At 44.3% G+C, this 22,026-nt stretch overlaps 1 protein-coding gene across 2 annotated transcripts in view; it reads left to right on the forward strand.

The window, feature by feature from the left end:
• Window positions 1-222: 222 nt before the first annotated feature.
• SPATA13 (spermatogenesis associated 13) overlaps window positions 223-22,026 on the forward strand; it is a 101,772-nt gene continuing 79,968 nt past the window's right edge. For both annotated transcript variants that reach the window (XM_081909298.1, XM_081909302.1), the window contains exon 1: window positions 223-374. In XM_081909298.1, the coding sequence (XP_081765424.1) occupies window positions 360-374 (15 nt within the window). In that variant the 5' untranslated portion in view covers window positions 223-359. The remainder of the gene's footprint in view (window positions 375-22,026) is intronic.

A 22,026-nucleotide genomic window follows, 5' to 3' on the forward strand; every position in this document is an offset into this window, starting at 1 on the left:
CTTGCTTCCCTCTCTGACATCTTCAGGTAGAGCTGGAAGGAACTGATACTGAGTTGGATGGGCCAGTATAATGCAGCTTCCAGTCCAAAAGCAGAGGACATGACAGAGTGAATGCTCAATATTACCTTACAATGGTGACCAAGGATGCCATATGCTCATCACCGCCAGCAGGGTTCATTGATGATTTACAGGTGACATCATAATTGCATCCCTGCTGAGTGAGCTTATCTGTTCTTGGTACTATAGAGGAAGTACTGTGGGAGGAAGAAGTGTGTAGGATCTGGGAACAGAGGATACAAAGGAGGTAGACAGAGAAAGCAAGGAAGGATGGAACTGAATGGCCTGAGGTGTAACAGCCCATGGATTTTCCCCAGGTATGACATGTTAATTTATAAGAATTAAAAAGGGAGTGGCGAATTTAATAGAATGCTAAACTTAACATAACATACTTCAAGCCATAAGCTTTCTTTCAGTTCATAAGCCTGAACTGAACCTGCAGCTGACACGCCTCATTTGAAAGCCGAACTACATTTTCCGGCAATAAAGTGGTCTGACTTTGCTCTATCAAGCCTGCTTTCTCAAGCGGGAAATATCAACAAGCCCTCAAGCTCAGTAATTTAGTGGAACTCCTTGAAGTGCTTACATTGTGCAGCAGGTGTGGTATGGTTGTGTGGAGTTATTGCATTGGGGAAGGAGATTTGTTGCCCCTGCTCTCACATTTCCTCAGTTAGGCTTGGGAAGCTGAGAAACGGCATCTGTGTGATGACTTCTTCATGGCGCTGCTATAAGGTGTATGGGTGGAACTGACTTTTATCTTTGCTAGGTAGAGTTTCTCTGCCAGAGTTTCCATGACATTCTCTTTCGGCTGGCAGCAACAGCTACTGGCATGGAAACTTTCCTTTTGAAGAACAAGATCAACCATGGGATCAAATGCAGTGAGCTGCATAGTCATCACCTAGAGAATCTACCTAGTCTCTCCGTGTGATAAGAAATAACACACCCATATGAAAGTTCCCATGTGAAGGAGCAGTTTCCCAGTACTACATTCTGGAGATGTCCTGTGAAACAGGAGCAGAAGCATTGGAAAATTAAGGTACCTCCTACCCACCCATATTCAGTCTCTGCAAATACTCCAGAAGGATACAATGGTGGATGGTATCAATGGACCTTCCACCCACTCATTTGGCAAGCAGAAGGAAGAAGTCTAAGCTGGCAGGAGACCAGTAGGACCAGCAGAAGTGAGTAGAGGATAGCCTCCACTCAGTCCAACACACCACCCCACAGCCCAGCATAATCAGGGGGTTGGATTGCAATCTGAAGCAGCTTCCATCCTAAACCTGAGCCAGAAGCCATATTGAAAAGGATATAAGTAATCTGGTTCACTCAAGAGTACTGTGAGCTGATTATACTACTTTGGCTTTGAAAGAAAGCTTCCTTCTTTCATGTGAGCTTCCCTAGAAATAATCAGTAGGGTGAGGAGTAGGGTGAGGCATCACTGTGGAGCCACCCTCCCAATGCCAGTGCCACCACTGCTCACCTAGATAGCACGTGGACGAGGCAGGGCAGTGGCAAGGTCAGGGCTGCGCTTCCGCTAATATGTCCATGCAGCTCCACCTCAGCGCCACCAAAGGTGCAGCAAAGTCAGGGTGGGGAGTACAGCTCCATGGCATTGTTCCACCATACCAGCCACTATTGGAAATGCTTATTGAAGACAATGAATTGATCTTTACCTTCAATTAAGCCATTTTGTAGGTTTTTTTTTTTTTTGTTCAATTACGGTACCTTGAATTAATGTAAATTTCCTTGAAATTAGATAAATAGGTACCGCTTTATAGCGGGAAGGTAAACGGTGTTTCCGTGTGCTGTGCTGGTGCCAGCTCGCCAGAGCAGCTTCGTCATGCTGGCCACGTGACCCAGAAGTGTCTCTGGACAGCGCTGGCCCCCGGCCTCTTAAGTGAGATGGGCGTACAACCCTAGAGTCGGACATGACTGGCCCGTACGGGCAGGGGTACCTTTACCTACCTTGAAATTACATACTTTGTTAAATTTGCCGCTGACAAACAAAGTGCATTTTATTACAAAGGATAAGCAGGCCTAAGGAACTTGTGAGAGGCACAAGGTTTTTGATATAGAGGGATTGGCGCATGGCATTTGGCATCTGAAGGTATGGATGACAGTGATTGAAATGAGTGTGTATAGATAAGATCTACCAAGATGAGGAGTACTTCTCTCACTAGAAGGATTCCAGAAAGAAAAAGAAAGAAAGCCATGAAGGTCATTCCGCATTTGAAGTACAAAGTGGGAAGTGCTGTCTTTTGTGGGATGAAAGGGGCCTACTAGATTCTCCCTCAGAGCACTGGCGCATTAATTCCTCTGTTCCCATGTTTGATCTTTCCCTGTGCCTGTTGTAGCGGTGAGGATCTTAAAAAACAAATTTTCTATTCACAACACCCAGTATGCCACTATTCAATAAAGCCCTTTACTGAAATAAGCAGTAGGCAGGAATGAATTGATTATGTCAAGTATGCTATAGAATAATATAATAGGCTCTTCTGTACAGTACTAAAATTGTCTGAATTCTCACTAGGGGCAAAGACTTTGTTAGCCTGTTCCCTTAAAAAAAAATTTCCTCAGAGCAAAGGGCATGGTGACTGTTTCTTTCATCACTCCGTCTGCATCTATCTTGTGTGGTGTGGGTAGAAGCTTTGTCAAAATGGATAACTTTCAGGTTGTGTTCTGGGGTCAGAGGAATTATGGAAGATCTACAGCGTCATTGGTGTCAACACTGTATTCATTTTGGCACCTTGTTAAACTCTCTTTATTTGTTCAGGAAATTCAAATTATTGTATTTTTTACTTATTTTTACTGGTTTTATTCCTCTCAATTTTAATCTTGTGCCAGAGCCAGTCCTATCATTAGGCAGAGTGAGCATATCCTCCAAATGTCCCTATTTTCCAGGGACAGTCCTGGAATTACAAAATCTATCCCAGCTTCTGATTTGATCCCGGAGTGTCAGGGTGTAATTTGGAGAGGAGAAGCAACTGCAAGGGTCACTATTCCTTCCCCAGCTTACCACCCTACAATCCCCTTCACCAAAATCCTGCTCTCTGTTACTTCCCCTTGAGGCATGTGCTTTCATTACCAAGCCAGAGGAGTCTCAGGGGACAGATTTTTTTCTGTTTTTTCATGAGCTGAGCTAAATAGGTACCGGTAATTGGGTAGCAGGAAGCTGTGATTTATTTTTCAGAAGGGAATGTTATGCTTTAACATTACAGTGGTACCTCGGCTTACATACGCTTCAGGTTACAGACTTCACTAACCCAGAAATAGTGCTTCAGGTTAAGAGCTTTGCTTCAGGATGAGAACAGAAATCGTGCTCCGGCAGCACAGCAGCTGCAGGAGGCCCCATTAGCTAAAGTGGTGCTTCAGGTTAAGAACAGTTTCAGGTTAAGAACGGACCCCCGGAACGAATTAAGTACTTAACACGAGGTACCACTGTATTTTATGGGTGTGTTTATGTTTTGTCTTTGTTTTAAATACAACAGGGGTCCTCAACCATTTTGAGGAACACGTGGATTTCTAAGATACAGTCACGGGCACTACAAAATATCAATTTTATGGAAGAAAAACTTGTGGTGCTCAGAATCCCCATACTCCCCACTCCCAATAAAATAGACACAAAGAAAGCAGCTCTCAAAATAACAACAGGCAAAAATTAATCACCCCATGTAGTTGGGACCAAGGAGTTTATCTGAGGGTGCTGTACATGGTCCTGGGAATACTTCAGAATAAAAAGAAATAAGCAAAATTTCTAAAATTCCTAGTGTACCGTATGAATAACACTGAAGCAAAAATGCTACTGAGGGCAATGCTCTTTCCAAATATAGTGCATTATTTAGCCTTCGGGTTGGTATATTTACTTTCTAGCTGATACTGTTACGTTCAGTTTTACACAGGGAGGGGAATTCTGTACCAGAATGTGACATAATCACAAATTATGTACCATGTACACGATACTGTATGTAATGTTTGCTGATAAAGATAAAGTTAACTTGGGCCCCAATACATTGCTTTAGCAGCTACCCACTCAGCTTTTTTAAAGCAACCCACAGAGGAAAATGAAACGTTTTGTCTTACAAAATAGTTATTTCAAATTATTTTTTGTGGCAGTTTAGAACTTGTTCTGCAGGATGGGACTCCAAAGATCCACTGGATACATTTGAGGCACATCCAATGCACATTTAAAACACAGGACTTTCCCCCCAAAGTATTCTGGGAACTGGAGTTTGTTACGGGTGCTGGGAATTGTAGCACTGTGAGGGGAAACTACCATTCCCGTGATTCTTTGGGAAAAGTCATAGAACCATATTTAAATGTGTGGTTCTGCCCTAAGGAAACCGTGTTGTTGTTTTTTGTGCAGTGTGAAGTGGCTTCCTACTCAGTTTTGCTCCATTGGTAGTACAGCCAGATGTGTGGCAAAGTCTGGAGATTATTTATACCACTCTTTGAGGATCAGGCCCTGCCTCCATCTGAACTGACTTCATTGCCATAAATGTACATTTCAACAGATCTAGAGCAAACAAGGTTATCTCGCACTAATAATTCTTCCAGTGGGGAAAGTCATCCCAACAAAGTGCCCCAGGCTTCCTATAAATTATTTTTTACTCAGTCTGTAGGTTAGATGTTTCCTTTCATGCAAACATCAAGAGATATTTGTAAAACAAGTCTGAAGTTTCCTACTAATGAAATACGGCGCTTAAGAAAGCAGGACTGTTTAATGAGTTTGTCTTTGTAAGATATATGCTGCCTTTTACATCAGGGTATGATGAGAATAAAATAACTCGCATTAAGTTCTGGAGATTTGCAGTATTTTTAAAAAATGTATAACAAATAAGAAAATTTGAAAGAAGCAGAAGAATTAGAGAAAATGTAGCATACTCTTGAAATTGCAAGTCTATTTTGCTCAGACTAAAAGTTGCTACTACTGCCATAGCTGGGAGAGCAGGAAAGCAGCAGTGCTCCATCTTACAAATACCGCAATTGCTGTAAATTTATGTAAGTTTTAAAACCAATTTAATTTTCATGGCTTTCTACAAAAAAATGGTGGGGATTGTAGTTTGCCCACTGCAATACAGCTTCCTGCCCAACAGCTGCTGAGCAGGGTAGTACGGCGACTGGACCTAATGGTCAGGGGTCCCTTTACCTTTACCTTTACTTACTTAAAGATGCCATAGTCTCTAGGTAGAGCAGTGCAGGAGATCACTGACTGTACTGTATGCAGTTTCCAGAAGCACTTCCTGTTACTTGGGTATATGTACAGTGACTTGCATGTATGGCTTGGGCATCTGATTGGTGGCTTGCGTACTAACCAATTCTGACAAATGGCAGCTTTTAAAACCATCAGGGATTAAATAGCATGCACTAGCCATTCACACTGAAATATGTCTCATGTTGTTTGAACTCACCTTTAGTCATTTAAAGGTGATAAAAGAACTGCATAAGCAAACAGTGTAATCGGGTACCCCTCAGAAGGAAATAATAAAATGGAAAGTAAACACGGAGCAAACTATAACATGAGTGAATATGTGTTCAGTACATTTCTATGATGAGCAGCAGGTGTGAACTGTGTTTCACTATGCTGGCTTTAGGCTAGATTGTGTACTCCTCACGACAGGAGTTATCCTTTGCTTATGTTATACAATATTACACCATACACTATACACACTTATCACACTAATGAATAATAGGTAGCCTAGCAGTTCGAAAGCAGGCCAAAAAGTGCAAGTAGATAAATAGGTTCCACTCCGGTGGGAAGGTAAACGGTGTTTCCATGTGCTGCTCTGGTTTTGCTGTTCCGTTGTGCCAGAAGTGGCTTAGTCATGCTGGCCACATGACCCGGAAAAACTGTCTGCAGACAAATGCTAGCTCCCTCAGCCTATAAAGCGAGATGAGCGCTGCAACCCCATAGTCGTCTGTGACTGGACTTAACTGCCAGGGGTCCTTTACCTTTAGCCTTCGCTTAAATAAATATCCACAATTTACTCAGATCATGTGTTCCCTGCAGAAGAGCTCTGTGTAACTCAGAAGCTTGCAGAATTTCACAAACAGTGTGTCTTATGTTAGCCTCACAGTTTACTCTTTTCTGGGGCCAGTGTGCCACAGCCACTACAGATAGGGCTGGGAGAGGCCCCTGACTGAAACTCTGAAGAGCCACTGCCAGGTAAGATAAACAATACTGGGACTAGGTGGACCAATATTTTGATTCTGTATAAGGCAGCTTCCTATGTTCCTATGGCCGCCCTACTACCTTCGATTGTGTGTGTGCGTGCACACACACACACACACACACACACACACTGCAGAATGGTCCTCCGTTAGGGAACACTTAGCAGCAGAGTCCCTTTGCACTCATTTCTTGCTTTTGGGCATCCCATAGGCATCTGGTTGGCCACTGGAAGCAGAATGCTGGACTAAAATAAGGCTTTGGTCTGATCCCTCAGGGCTCGTATGTTCATATCATGAAGCAATCTTCTAACAATTAGTTCCCATTGAGAGATAGCACCTGAATATCTCAGGCTATTAACATTCCATTGCCAAGTCCAAGATTATGGCCAGGCATTACCTTAAGGCAAACCCACAGTGATAGTTCTATTAACAGAAATCTGATAACATAATAATATCCAGAGGCTGAGCCACGTTAGACTGTTGCACTAAAAAAAATAAAGAGTCTTTTGACTCCTTAAAGGCTGAACTTTCTGGCATAAACTTCCCTAGACCAGTGTTTTTCAACCTTTTTTGGGTAAAGGCACACTTGTTTCATGAAAAAAATCACAAGGCACACCACCATTAGAAAATGTTAAAAAATTTAACTCTGTGCATATATTGACTATATATAAAGCAATTCTCTTGAATAGGAATCAGATAACCACAAAGAAAGTATTTTATAATTACTTTATTATGAAATAGTAAGTAAACAGAAATATGAAAAATTATAAAATACTTTATTTTTAAATCTTTCGAATTTTTCAATTTTTCCCACGGCACACCAGGCAACAGTGGTTGCAAAACACTGCCCTAGACGACACAGCCAATCAGATCCACAATCAATCAGAAGTATATAAATGGTGGCAAGCTACAATAGCAGTGGTAAGCAGTGAGATCAGGGAAAAATGAAATGCAAGAATTGCAGACATTGACAATTGAACCAGAGGTAGAATGCATGCAAAACACAGAAAGTGACCCCTTAAGAAAGCGTGATTGCTTTGCTGATTTAGTTAACATTTACTGTATAGTGGAAAACTTGTTCAGGCCAAGATGAATAGTTTGTTACTATAAAGCACCAAAGCTGCAGCAAGCAAAGGCTCTAGCAGATCAGTCAGCTGCTGGTGGCTGGGAAGCCAAACAGGATGTTTGTAACTGTTGCCATGGGAACAAAGGGGCAGTCCATTCTGTACTGAGCACCGGATGTTAGCTCAGTGTGTGTGTCATATGACCCATACTGGAAGTACATGGGCGGAGTTTATTCTTACTGCTGTGGAGTGCAGACATGTTTTCTCTGTACTGATGTAAGAGACAGAAATAAAGGATGTAAATAGATTTCTGTCTGCTTCTTTCCCCTCCCTGGGGATACCAAAGGGGAGAGAGAATGAACGGTGTGTTCTTCTCACACATCTGGGAAGAATCGCCGAGACCTCGCCTGCTTATCTGCTGGGAGTAGCAGTGGGGAGGTCGCCAAGGAATATCTGCCGGTGCCTACGCTGTGGCACATTCCTCTGACCTAGGCAGAATTCCAACATAGTTTACCTTCTTGATTGATTGTGATTTTGCATTCTCACCCTTAAGTGTCCCTTTGAAATTCTTTTGCTCGAGTATGGCCACTTCATGTTCAGCTGCAGAGTGCCCAGGTAGATTGAAAAATGTTGTTCCACTGGCTTATGAATACAGTGGTGCCTCGCAAGACGAAATTAATTCGTTCCGCAAGTCTCTTCGTCTTGCGAGTTTTTCGTCTTGCGATGCACGGTTTTCCATAGGAATGCATTGAAAATCAATTAATGCGTTCCTATGGAAACCGCCTTCCCCCGACCTCTTCTGGCGGGCGGCATTTTAAAATCGCCCGGGACAGCGGAGGACTTCTCCGCTGTCCGGGGCGATTTAAAAGCCCCTGGGAAGGCAGGCAGGGGGGACAAAGGCTTTCCCGCCCCGCCGCTGGGCTTTGGGACATCGTTCCGATGCCAGGCGGCGGGGGGAGGCTTTCCCGCCCCGCCGCCGGGCTTCGGGACATCGTTCTGAAGCCGGGCAGCGGGGGGAGGCTTTCCCGCCCGGCTGCCCGGCTTCGGGACATCGTTCCGATGCCGGGCGGCGGGGGGAGGCGTTCCTGCCCCACCGCCCGGCATCGGGACAATGCCCTGAAGCCGGGCGGCTGGGGGAGGCGTTCCTGCCCCACCGCCCGGCATCGGGACGATGCCCCGAAGCCGGGCGGCTGGGGGAGGCGTTCCTGCCCCACCGCCCGGCATCGGGACGATGCCCCGAAGCCGGGCGGCGGGGGGAGGCTTTCCCGCCCGGCCGCCCGGCTTCGGGACATCGTTCCGATGCCGGGCGGCGGGGGGAGGCGTTCCTGCCCCACCGCCCGGCATCGGGACGATGCCCCGAAGCCGGGCGGCTGGGGGAGGCGTTCCTGCCCCACCGCCCGGCATCGGGACGATGCCCCGAAGCCGGGCGGCTGGGGGAGGCGTTCCTGCCCCACCGCCCGGCATCGGGACGATGCCCCGAAGCCGGGCGGCTGGGGGAGGCGTTCCTGCCCCACCGCCCGGCATCGGGACGATGCCCCGAAGCCGGGCGGCTGGGGGAGGCGTTCCTGCCCCACCGCCCGGCATCGGGACGATGCCCCGAAGCCGGGCGGCTGGGGGAGGCGTTCCTGCCCCACCGCCCGGCATCGGGACGATGCCCCGAAGCCGGGCGGCTGGGGGAGGCGTTCCTGCCCCACCGCCCGGCATCGGGACGATGCCCCGAAGCCGGGCGGCGGGGGGAGGCTTTCCCGCCCGGCCGCCCGGCTTCGGGACATCGTTCCGATGCCGGGCGGCGGGGGGAGGCTTTCCTGCCCCGCCGCCGGGCTTCGGGACATCGTTCCGATGCCGGGCGGGGGGGGGGAGGCGTTCCTGCCCCGCCGCCCGGCATCGGGACGATGCCCTGAAACCGGGCGGCGGGGGGAGGCTTCAAAAGCCGTCCGGGGGCTTTTAAATCGCCCCGGACAGTCCCGGGGCGATTTAAAAGCCCCCGGTTAGGCAGGCAGGGGGGGCAAAAGTCTTTGCCCCCCCTGCCTGCCTTCAAAAGCCGTCCGGGATAGCGGGAAGCGCTTCCCTGCTATCCCGGACCGCTTTTAAAATGCTGGCGGTGGGGAGCAAAGCCTTTCGCCCCCGCCGGCCTTCCTGGACCTCTTCTGAAGTCCGGAGGGGGGGGAAAGGCTTTGCTCCCCACCGCCAGCATTTAAAAAAAGGTCCCCGAGATTTCCCTATGGGCTTTCGTCTTGCGATGCAAGCCCATAGGGAAAATCGTCTAGCGAAGCGTCGCAAAAACCGAAAAACCCTTTCGTCTTGCGGGTTTTTCGTCTTGCGAGGCATTCGTCTTGCGGGGCACCACTGTATTGCCATTTTCATGTCAAATTTGGATCCATTGGTTCTTTAGTGTGTAGATTGGTCTGTTTTTCCTGTGTACAACACAGAAGGACTTTGCTGACAGATGATGATATACATTACACTTAAATACAGGAGTATATTTGCCTGCTTAATATATTGGGCATTCATATATGTTCTCTCTTTTTTTGTCATTTCAGCACCAGTTAAAGTCTTACAATAATTCAGGCTTTTGTTGGTTATCAGTCCCATAAATGAGTCCATGTGTGGCTCCAAATTATTTTTATAGATGGTAATTTTGAGGATTTGTCATGGGTTTTTTTTATTTGTTCTTTTGATAGTATTGGAACTATTCAGATTTTAATTGCTTCTGCCTCTCTCTGGGTTCTTAGGATAAAGTGTACACTAAAACATAGTAGTACGAAGCTAAGTTGCAACCTGGCAGGCAAGGACCATCTTCTTGTTATGATCTTAACGTATGCTGCTGTGGGAGCCTTTTTGGCTGAAGAGTGAAAACCCTTCAAATATTTAAATTAAATAGATACAGTAATGCAAACTATTTGTCTATCTACTAGAATTATCTATTCTGACTGGCAACCGGTTGTCTCCATGGCTCAGGGGTTTGACATCACTTATTGCTTGATATTTAACTAGAAATGTCAAGGATTAAACCAGGGACCCTCTGCATATTGTCCTGTTTCATGTGACACTGAAGCCAGCTGTCCCAAAGCCAATCACAGGGACAGTCAGAAAGGCCAGGCCAGGTCATGGTCCAAAGTCAAATTCCAGGGGAACACAAAGAAGGCCGGTTTCAGGAGAAGTCAGTGGTCAATGCAACTTTCCCACTTTTGATTAGGTATCTTTTTAGTGTTCACTGTGAGTCTTCACATTAATTGTGCTCTTCATTTAGACTTCTTTCACTTTCCCAAAAATATTTCTTCAAATAAATATTTACTTCTGCAGCAGCTTTTGTGCCCCGAAAAGCCTGATCAAAGTTTATGCATGCTGTCTGTTTGGAGAGAAAAATGTCTCTGCAATTCTCTTTGTCTGCAGTTATTTTGGTATGCTTGATGGGGCATCAACACCCACACAACATCTCAGCAAAACGTGTATCATGTGCAGAGCTATTAGCCATGTATTAGTGCTTACCCATCTACCTTCCACTGCTCCTGGCATGACTTTCCAGATGGTCAGGCTACTAATGTGCTGCATGTACATAGCTAGAATGCTCCGCTGACAAGCAAGGAGGGCATGCAAGATTAATATTGTTGGCTGCCTTCCACGGCTGTGCCAAGCAGGGCTGAGCTCAAGGGAGGAATCTCAATGGCTGTAATCAGGAGGACCAAACTGTCCACACTCTGGTTTTGCTCAAGAGTGTACATTCTTTAAAGATGCAAGAGGCATTAATCGAGTTCAGCTATCCATTCTAGCAAGGCAACAACAATTGGGGTGAGAAGCAGCACTAGTGCAGGGTGGGGCCTGGGGAGAGTTTTGAGGACCAGTAGAGATCCTCACATCTGAAGTTCCCCACCCCTACTTTGGATGAACTTGTCTTTAGACAAATGAAGCCTTTAGCAGTGCATTCCTATCCACGTTTTCTCATAAATCTTACAGTGTCCAGTGGGGTTTACTCACTAGTAGACTGCAGCCTTGTGAATCGTACCTCAGTTTTCTTCACATTAAATTCCAAAAGCCATTTCTTCTATTGATTGATTGATTTTTACAATAATTTCTATACTGCTTTTCAATAGGAGGAGAGAGTGATCTGTCACTTGAATCCTGCTTGCAAGCTTTCCACAGGCATCTGATTGGCCACTGTGAGAAGAGGGGGCTGGACTAGGTGGGCCATTGGCCTGATCCATCAGGCTCCTCTTACGTTCTTAATATAAATTCACAAAGTCCAGAATACAATAGAAGCCTGATCAGCAAACGGTAGAGTTTTCATTCAGTGTGGTGTAGTGGTTAAGAGCAGTGGACTCATACTCTGGTGAACCAGGTTCGATTCCCTGCTCCTCCACATGCAGCTGCTGGGTAACCTTGGGCTAGTCACACTTCTCTGAAGTCTCTCAGCCCCACTCACCTCACAGAGTGTTTGTTACGGGGGAGGAAGGGAAAAGGAGATTGTTAGCCTCTTTGAGACTCCTTAGGGTACTGATAAAGGGGGATATCAAATTCAAACTCTTCTTCTTTTTGCACATTAACGTTCAAGACAAATCCATCCTTCAAGGTTGAGCAAGAAGAGTAATTTAAACCAATACTTTAGGAGTTCCTCAAAGGTTTATGTGTCTATGACACTTGCATAGCCTGAGGCTGTTGTACCTCTCATAAAAGTACACCACGTAGGCAGCTGAAGAATCCACAGAACAGATCTGTGATGGACTAAGTTGGCTTTTGAATTCCCAAGATGAGAGCTCTCCACAGAGAATGCCGTGTCCCCAGCTGACTACCTTGCTATCAAATAAGTATTTGCAAAACATGGAATGTGAATTATGCAAAGTACTTCTGTTCCTTCAATGCTATGGTCATACCAGTATATCTACTACTAGTGCTTGGTGAAGTGAGGGTGTTGAAAAAATCTGAAAAATAAATATTTCAGTGGTGATATTCATTAGAATATTCTATCTTGATTCTATAAACTGCCCTGGAAGCTCCACTGAAGGGCAATTGTAATATTAGTTGAACCAGACAGTAGTATTTATATTTAAAAATCATTTTAGTTGAATTTTTATTATTTTTGTACACCGCTTTGTAAACGTGCATTGGAAAGCAGCATAGACGTATTTCAACTGGATGGGCAAAAAATATTTTTTTAATTGAATACAAAGAAAGCTAAAAAAGGGAAAAAAAACTGTTTGGAATTTGTAGGAAATGATTATTTGCTCCCTATTTAAAATTCTCTACTGGTGTCAGCCCTCTTAAAGTGATAGGAACCTGTAGTAGTGATACACTCCTAAAAATGACTCTCATTGTGGGACGGGGAATAGCAAATTTACATTACTGCTTGTATAAGTCTAACCTCCCAGATACATGTATATTCATACAATTTGTTCAGCCTCAGTCTTACAAATATATGTTCTGCATTGGCCCAAAATCTCTGTGTCCGTTTTCAATGAAGGCCCACTACAACATAGCACATCTGATCCAGTAGATCCATGTCTACATTAGCCCCTGCTTTTTGTCGCTGTGCCACTTTGCTTATTCCTTCCTCCACCGTGTTGCCTTTGCTTTTCAACACTATTGAGATTACCCAGAAGTTGCCACTGCCAGTCTGTGCTGCACTCTTGCCCTGAAAACTGAGCATTTTCAGGGCCACGCAGGATCTAGACCCGAAAAAAATCACTTGAGAGGGGGGACGAGAGTGAAGTGCAGGTCACGGGACTCGCCTGGGAGTGCATTCTGATTGACGCATGTCTCATTTTGGGATGTATCTCAATTCACTTGGGGAAATCCTAGTTTTGTGCATACTGAAGATGAGCCTTTCTCACCTAGGAGGCCACCCCCCCCATTTTTTTTTTTTGCTTCCATCACACAAATGCTTGAATCTTTTGCTTGAGCCATTTGAAAGGGCCTATGGTTTGACCCCAGTTTAGGAAGGATCCTAGTAAGGAAGAACGTTTTTTTAAACAAATGATACGGCCCTCATGAGGTAATAATGGATCACAGCAGGATCTGCCTGGCAAACCACACAATCTGAAAGAAAGTAGCTTTGCAGTAGCTGGTTTCAGTCACAGTACGAACTTAATGGCAAAAGAAGATATTACAACCCACCAACGAAACGAAACACAAACAGGTCCTACCACTTCTAAGGCCAACTGGGCAAGAGCCCCAGAGCATGAATGTTCCAGAAGAATAAAAGGGGATTTTCTCTTTGTGAAGAGTCCAGACAACTCTCACATTCCATTAGCAAATGGAATCTCTAGGATGAAACTTACATGTAATTCTTAGCTAAAACATGGCTTTCACAAGCAAACCAAGTCAAATGGAGCAGCTGGGTAATTTCCAGGATTTGGGTGACTTTCATTTCTTTAAAGGTTTAAATCCTTCAAGATGGCCCTAACGCATGTAGTATTTTCAGATGCAATCCTAAAGGCTCTCTCACATCTGACATCCTACCAGGCTCTTGTCCAGTACCTGCCTTTCCGCCTATCCCAGTGCCTGATGGGCAGAGGCTCCTCAAGATCTCAGACAAAGAGAGAGGTCTTTCACATCGCCTGCTGGATATTTTTTCACAGGAGATTCCAGGGATTGCAAACCCTTTATCTATATGCAGCTTTGTACTATAGTGCTGTGGCCACTCTCCTTGTTCCACATGGGGACACTGCAGCGGCAAGGCCAAGTCTTGCATTGGGTGGCTTAATTTTCATGAAAAAGGGTTCCTGCAAGAGCATGGGGAGGGTACAATGAGTTCCCCTGCACAGATCATGCAGAGAAGCAGCCCGTGATCAGAAACACACAATCCAGGGAGCCTTTTACATTATAGAAATGGGTATTTTGCAGGTTCTATTTGGAAGTGAAAAGCAACCGCTTGTTCAGCAATTGCATATACCGTTTTAAAAGGTAGCAAAAATAAAACAAAACAGGTGCTTCCCAAAGCAGCTCTTGGGTACAGTTATTTAATTATTAACACAGTTGCATTGCTAGAGTGGGGGTTGCAGAGGTGTTTTTTAAAGCACCCTTCAGACTTTGCCCTTAAGCCTTTAGCAAGCCAAAGTAAACACAGGTTCTGCTGTTTGGATGCTATCATCAGGTCCTGTTTGATGACTGTGCTCACTAGCAGTGCTAATGCGTTCTCTCTTTTCTCTCACCACCACGGATTCCCTGGGAACACGTGTCCCTCCGTGTATCTCTGAACACCAGTTGCTGGGAATCACAAGTGGAGAGAGCACTGTTGCACTCATGTCCTGCTTGCAGGCTTCTCATAGACATGAGGTTGGTCACGGTGCGAACAGGATGTTGGTTGAAATGGTCCTTTGGTCTGATTCAGCAGAGATCTTCCTATGCTGCTTGCCTGCATTGGCAAGTGCTATGGAAGGCAGACGTTTTCTGAATGCCTCAGCTACTACATATTTAACTCAGATGGCGATTTTACACACATTTACAGTGGTAGCTTGGGTTAAGTACTTAATTCTTTCTGGAGGTCCGTTCTTAACCTGAAACTGTTCTTAACCTGAAGCTCCACTTTATCTAATGGGGCCTCCTGCTGCTGCCACGCCGCTGGAGCATGATTTCTGTTCTCATCCTGAAGCAAAGTTCTTAACCTGAAGCACTATTTCTGGGTTAGCGGAGTCTGTAACCTGAAGCGTATGTAACATGAAGCGTATGTAACCTGAGGAACCACTGTACTTGGAAGTAAGCCCTATTAAGGGACGCGGGTGGCGCTGCGGGTTAAACCACAGAGCCTAGGTCTTGCCGATCAGAAGGTCAGTGGTTTGAATCCCCGCGACGGGTTGAGCTCCCGTTGCTCGTTCCCTGCTCCTGCCAACCTAGCAGTTTGAAAGCACATCAAAGTGCAAGTAGATAAATAGGTACCGCTCCGGCAGGAAGGTAAACGGCGTTTCCGTGCGCTGCTCTGGTTTGCCAGAAGCAGCTTAGTCATGCTGGCCACATGCCCCAGAAGCTGTACACCAGCTCCCTTGGCCAATAAAGCGAGATGAGTGTCACAACCCCAGAGTAAAGGCATCCCTTTACCTTTACCTTTAAGCCCTATTAAACATGGTAGAACATCCAAGTAAACGTGAACAAGATCAGCATTCTCATGTTGACTTTAGAAAGTTTAGAGTGTTCAGTGATTTTACAGAACGGTGCTAAATTAGGTATGAAGGCCCATTTGCTACTTTCAAGAACAATGTAAAGTGTAATTAACTCATTTATCCTGTGTTGTTTATTTTTTTAGGACGTTCCCATGCTACCCTTCAGTAGAAACTCTCAGGTTGGCGTAAAATAATACAGTGGAAACAAGTAAATGTGTAAAACATTAGAAAAGTAAAACAGCAGAAGTAGCTATTAAAATTAATTGTTATTTATAAAGGGCACAGTCCATTGCAATGTTCTGCGCAAGCATCATTAAAATTAATAGAAGTTTCAATTAATAGAAGAGAGCATGATGGATTGTGCCATTTAAGTCACACGAGTAACAATTGCTTTCCTTAAAATGAAAATACAACCACCCCTAAATACCTAGGACTAGAATTTCTGTAACAGGTCATAAAAATTATATATTTCAGCACTAAATTTATTGACAGGAATAAGAAACTTAGGATGAGGACATCTCTCCCCATGAAAGTGGAAAGTGTGAGATGAAAGAGCTGAACATCTATAATGTTGGCATTTTCATTTTCACATTTTGTGTGAACTCTTTTTATCCTCTGCTGAAGTATTCTCTTTTGGCACTTAATTACTGCCAGGTATAATAATGACAGTGTTGTTTTGTTGGTGGCACGTGCATAAAATAAAATAAAATCAGAATGATTGTGCTTGTACTTAAGAAATTTAAGATTCCTGGGGCAAATAACTGTTTTTCTTCAAATACTGATGCAACCAACCTTACTTAAAGCTGCACAAAGAAGTCTGGGAGGAACAGGTTTGGCTCCCTTTGTTGCCCAGAAAATGCTAGGAGCAAACCTTCCTGGCAGCAGGTTATCAAGTTACAAGCATTACATCATCAGAATATGTTCTCATTTGCAGAACTGTGGCCTGAAGCCATTTCACAGTTGGTTGCTGAGTGGTGCAAAGTTGTGCCTGTATAGCAGTTAACTCTTTCATGGGATATGATCCAGAAGAGCTGGTGTCAAGCCATAATAGGAGGAAGTGAACCACAGTGGGGGGACAACACACTTTAAAGGGAGCTTGTTTGTTCTTGAGGTGTGTAAAGTTTGGTAGGCAATTGCCTTCTTCATTGGATTCATGCCATGGAAAAGGGAGTGTTAACACATTAAGTTAAATAAATCACAAACTAAAACGGAATGCACATGCCTCAAGCCTCTGTTGAAGTGAGGCTACCTGCTTTCCAGAAGCAGAAATTGGAGGGTTTCTACTCAGACACATGTGATTTGAGCTGCAGGTTCCTGCAGTGTTCCATTCTTTTTAACATTTAAATGTGAAATGCCCTCCTATGAGAGATACGCCTGGCACCGATATTGTATTATTTCTGGTGCCAGGTTAAAACTCTTAAAAATTTGCCCAGACACTTTCAATTACGGGATTCTTTTACCTTGTTGAATAGTTTAATCTTCTCAGTTTTATTGCTGTATTTTGTACTGTATTTGTAGATTTAAAGTCATGGTAGAACAGTTGCCACGGGCACAATACCACCTCACTGCTGCCCATGCCTTCAGCCACAACATTGCTGCCATTTCCTCTGTGGATTCCACTTAGGGGACACTGGTGTCTCCTCCTGCCTCTCTCCCTGCTGTGTATGTGAAGTCTCACCTACCCACCCATGTGCCAATAGTAGACTATTATAAGATGCAGTGGTGGAAGGGCAAGAGAGGACATGTGTCCACCTTTTGACCACTGCAGTGAGGAGCTTCCTGGCATGGAGGGGGCCTCATGCTGAGAGGCCTCCTAAATGTAGGATTGGGCTTTGAATGCCAGTTGTCAGAGACTGGCAGGGCTTTGACGTGTGTGGCGGAGGCAAGGGACCCAGGCAGTGACCCAGGAGAAGGGTCCAGTAATTTATGGGGTTTGATGCAGGAACCAATGCAGGTAAGAGAGTCAGGGCAGTCCCAGGTGGAGGATGTGGTGGAAGAAGGAGAGTTGGTTCAAGAGAGGGGCAGGTCAGTAAATTTCCCACCTTCTACTGCCCCACTGTAGAACCAGGAGGAGCTTGAAAAGAGAAGTCTTAAGTTTTGGGTATGCAACCCATCAGAGGATGGTATAAAAGCCAGAGGAGGTGAGGGACCCTCTGCCGCTGCAACTGCTCCATAGGGCCCAGACCTGTGGATGGATGCCTAGAGGTTAGAAGCACTTTGTTTATCTGAAGCACTGTGGAAGCTGCTGTGTTTCTCTTGCCAATAAAGAGTTAACTATCTGATGTGTGACTTCCTTATCTGGGACTAGCTGGGGTACCAGTGGACCAATTACCTACGTATTGGGAAGTGTTAATAATAATAATAATAATAATAATAATAATAATAATAATAATAATAATAATTTATTTATACCCCACCCATCTGGCTGGGTTTCCCCAGCCCATTGCAGAGAGACACAGATATTTGGACTTTATGCAGCCTGTAGGATCTGTAAGGCAACATTATTTAGAAGATTTATAAAGCAGAAATTCATACATTCTCAAGACTTTATGTGGGTTTGTGTCTGATAAATATTCCCATTAATTTCTATATCTGTGATTCACCAAGCACTTAGCATATGTTTAAATCCCATCCACTTCAAACTACATGGTAAAATGTTTTTGATTAATCCGGTTCTAAGTGTACAGTTTGGATTGATGAAACCATTGTTCAGGTATTAAAGGCATTGGCCACAATCCAAATAAGCATCCCATGCCTGCAAGACAGACTTCCTCTTTGCTGGCAACAGAATGGGAAAGAGCCCTGGGGGCTCCCAGAGCACCATTTGGGAAAGCCAGCATGGAAGCATATGGGGATCTGGATTGCAGCCATTACCTTTTAATTGCATTCATGTATCCCCACTCTTTTTTCATACTCAGTGCTAGTATTGTCTTGGTCTGGCTGTCCATACATCATTCTTTTCTCCTTGGCTTTTCTCTTTGGCTATTAGTGATGTGGGATTTATATTTGCTTTGACCTGATAAAATGTTAATTATAGTTCTGATGCACTTGTTGAAAAGGTATAGAAACCATATGAGAATTAATCCACTATGCTAATATAACCATTAAAAAAAAGAGCTAGGAGTAGCTAGGAAATCTTCCACTTGTTTTGTTCCTTAATGCAATAGAGCCTGAGAAACACCACCAGCCATGTTCTGTGAGCTTTGACCAAATAGGTTGCTTGCTTGAATTCATGACAATGCAAATAAGACTGTCCATTTAGGTCTACCTTTCCTATTTGGACATGCTTCTTTGGGCAGTTGCTTATAAGCACTAGCTAGTGTATTTAAAAAATGTTTTATTAAACCAAAGCCCCATTAATTTCAGTGCTAAGATTAAGCACATAAAAGTGTTTTACTCATGACATATACAATTTTCAATCTTGGTTTAGTTTAGTTTATTAGTCAACCGAAAAGGTTTAAACTTTCAAGAAACATTAACAACTTGGCACAAAACGTAATATAAAATAACAAGAAATCATAGGACAGACCATCATTCTGGCCATCAGTCATTTGAACCTCCATAAAAGTGTTTGAGCCTGGTAGTGAATCTAAACACAGTGAGGACATTGTAATCAGAAAGTAATAACTTAATTGCCCGAGTGTCATCAACTCCCCTGACCTGAGTTTAGCAACCCCTCAAGCATGTTTTTTAATTGGCAGTGGCACAGAATCATACAGCCTATAGGCATGTGCTGCTTTTGCAGTTCACTTTTGTACCGCCCTTCTATTAACTAGGCAAAATGTGAAAGTGGGGAAAGTTTGACATGGTTGCACTGTGAATGTTGTTTGTATTTACTATGGTTTTTGGCCCAAAGGCCCCCAAAGCAATGCCCAGCATTCAATAAGAACAACATGGAAGGATGGTGCTTGCAATATTTTTGGCCTCTTGGGATTTTATAAGAATTGATTCGGTCCTGCAAGTACTCAAGATATGTTAAATCTTATATTTAAATACTGAATGTATTCTAACTTGTTGCAATATGTTTATAAGATAAAGTTTTTCTATTTAAAAAGGAGTTTGATTCAGTCCTGCAAGCTGTAAATTTTAGAACATAGAGATATACGTACAAACATCTTTCCTCACCAGATTTCATGAAAGATTTCTACAACTAGTCAGTAGATTCTTACTGATATTTTATTATTTGGTGCTCACATGAGTGAAGCCAGGATTTTTTTGGGGGGGGGGGCAGGCCATTTGTTAGGATGGAGGCAGAACCTCAGTTAGCTATGTATTTTTATTGATGTTTATTGATAGAGAGGCAGCTGCCCCTCCCTGCCCCCCTTGGCTACACCCATAGGTGCTCATAAGAAGAAAGTAAACATCCATAAGTACAATATTTTGGTTGAAACCTGCTCTAGATAAGCAAAACTAACACTGAGCGCATTCCCGGTATGTATTTTTCACTAGGAATGGTATGTTAAGCAGATCTAGTAGTATCTTATAAAATACAAGTCAGAGGAGTTGCATTTGTTGTCTCACTTGGGCTATGTACACTTTAGCGGCTCAAAACGCAGTGAAGTTGCCCTCTCTCACCTGCTGCATTTCAACTCACATTCTTGCATTGCTGTACAAACCAGGGAGAGGGTGGGGATATATTCACTCGAAACCTAATTTGTTTCTCTACACCAAACTCCAATTCACTGAAGTTCTAATCTGCGCATGCACTGTAATTTGCACCTGCGCAATGACTGCCTGAAATAAATTCATGGAACAGGCTGAGTTGCAAAGAAGCAGCTCCTGATTCATAAGTTGATCTTTTAACCACTAGCTACACCAGTTCCTGGGGATGCGGGTGGTGCTGTGGTCTAAACCACAGAGCATAGGGCTTGCCGATCAGAAGGTCGGTGGTTTGAATCCCCGTAACGGGGTGAGCTCCCGTTGTTCGGTCCCAGCTCCTGCTCACCTAGCAGTTTGAAAGCGCGTCAAGTGCAAGTAGATAAGTAGGTACCTGGCTCTGGCAGAAAGGTAAACGGCATTTCTGTGCGCTGCTCTGGTTCACCAGAAGCGGCTTAGTCATGCTGTTCACATGACCCGGACGCTGTCTGCGGACAAACGCTGGCTCCCTTGGCCTATAGAGCGAGATGAGCGCCACAACCCCAGAGTCGTTCGCGTCTGGACCTAATGGTCAGGGGTACCTTTACCTTTACCTTACACTAGTTCCTAGTGTTTTTTCTTGACCTCAATAGAACTCAAAACTGTTTAACTGCTTAGATCATGCCTACCTAATAAATGGTGGACTAAAGGAAGATTATAAAGTTGTTACAATGATACTAGCATACCACTTGAAATATTTAAAGAGCTTCACATACATTATCTTAAAAATTATTGTTACAACTCTGCAAGGTAGGCCTATATTATCCCCATATTGCGGATGGAAGGGGTAGATAGGGTCTGAGAGATAGTGGCTTTCCTACCACTGTCTAATACCCACATAATAAAGAGGGATTCCAGACTCACAGCTCACACTTTTACCACCTACACCACCTTTCAACAACTGATTCTACCTGCAGTGACCACCAGCATGTAATTACACCCATTCACATCATCAAACACACTTGACACCTTTTACAAAGGCAAATGGCTTTAATCCGAATCTGAAAGTGATCTAGCAGCAGTATAATTTTAGCCCTTCATTCCTTGGAAATGCTCACATATCTGCATGACAGATGGATGCGTCAAACAGGAGCTGGCAACTTTTCTTCAAATACTTACATTTGGTGAGAGGAAGGCTTAATTGAGAGAGAAAAAGGAAATGGTTATTGCAGGGTGGACAGAATGTTCTGACTAGCTGAGATGCTTAGCAGCACAAACGAGTATCCAGAATGAACTGCAGAGATTTGCATCATTTGTGCTTTATGCCTCTGATGGCACCCTACCTGTACCCCAGTGTTTCCTGAGGGTGTGCCGCACAAGTGCCAGATGTATGTCACGCAAAAAATAATGCGCTTCGTATTTGAATCATCTTTATAGGTGACTGCACATTGTAATGCAAGTAGATTCTGTGCCCATAAGGTGCCTCAATGCATGCCAGGAAAATCCTGTGCAGCGGGGAGGCTTCAGTCTGCCCATATATGGGCTGAAACATCATCCCATATGAATATGCCAGGATTCTTCATGTTCAGCCCAGCCCCAGCCCAAGTAACTAGAAAATCCCAGAAGCAGGGGTCTTGCTAGGTACCATAAAGTTCCTATGGCACACATTTGCATATGCTAGTTTATATGAATAGATGTCTCTTGGTCACTTAAGATGGCTGGAGAATAAGGTTGTGCCAACAGTATACTTAGTGGTGTGCCCAATCACCTTATAAGGCAGTCTTTGCCAAAATGGGGAGGCCAAGGTTGGCAAAAGCTGCAGTAACCAAAGTAAACTATATTAAAAAATAAGTTTAAATGGAGGGAAGGCAGCAGAGATGGGTCCCAGCAAAAGAAATATGAGCAGTGCTGTTTTTCTAGAAAAAGAGGTGCCGGAATTCACCATGAATGCCTATGTTGTTCCCTTATAACGGCAATGGTCCCCACCTGAGATGTGCCAGAACTGAGTTCTGGTGAGTTCCAGCTGAGAAAAAGTTCTGGATATGAGAATATGCAGGTTAGCAAACACCACC

Source organism: Podarcis melisellensis (genome assembly GCF_964234715.1).
Source record: "Podarcis melisellensis genome assembly, chromosome: 4".
NCBI classification, from domain to species: domain Eukaryota; kingdom Metazoa; phylum Chordata; class Lepidosauria; order Squamata; family Lacertidae; genus Podarcis; species Podarcis melisellensis.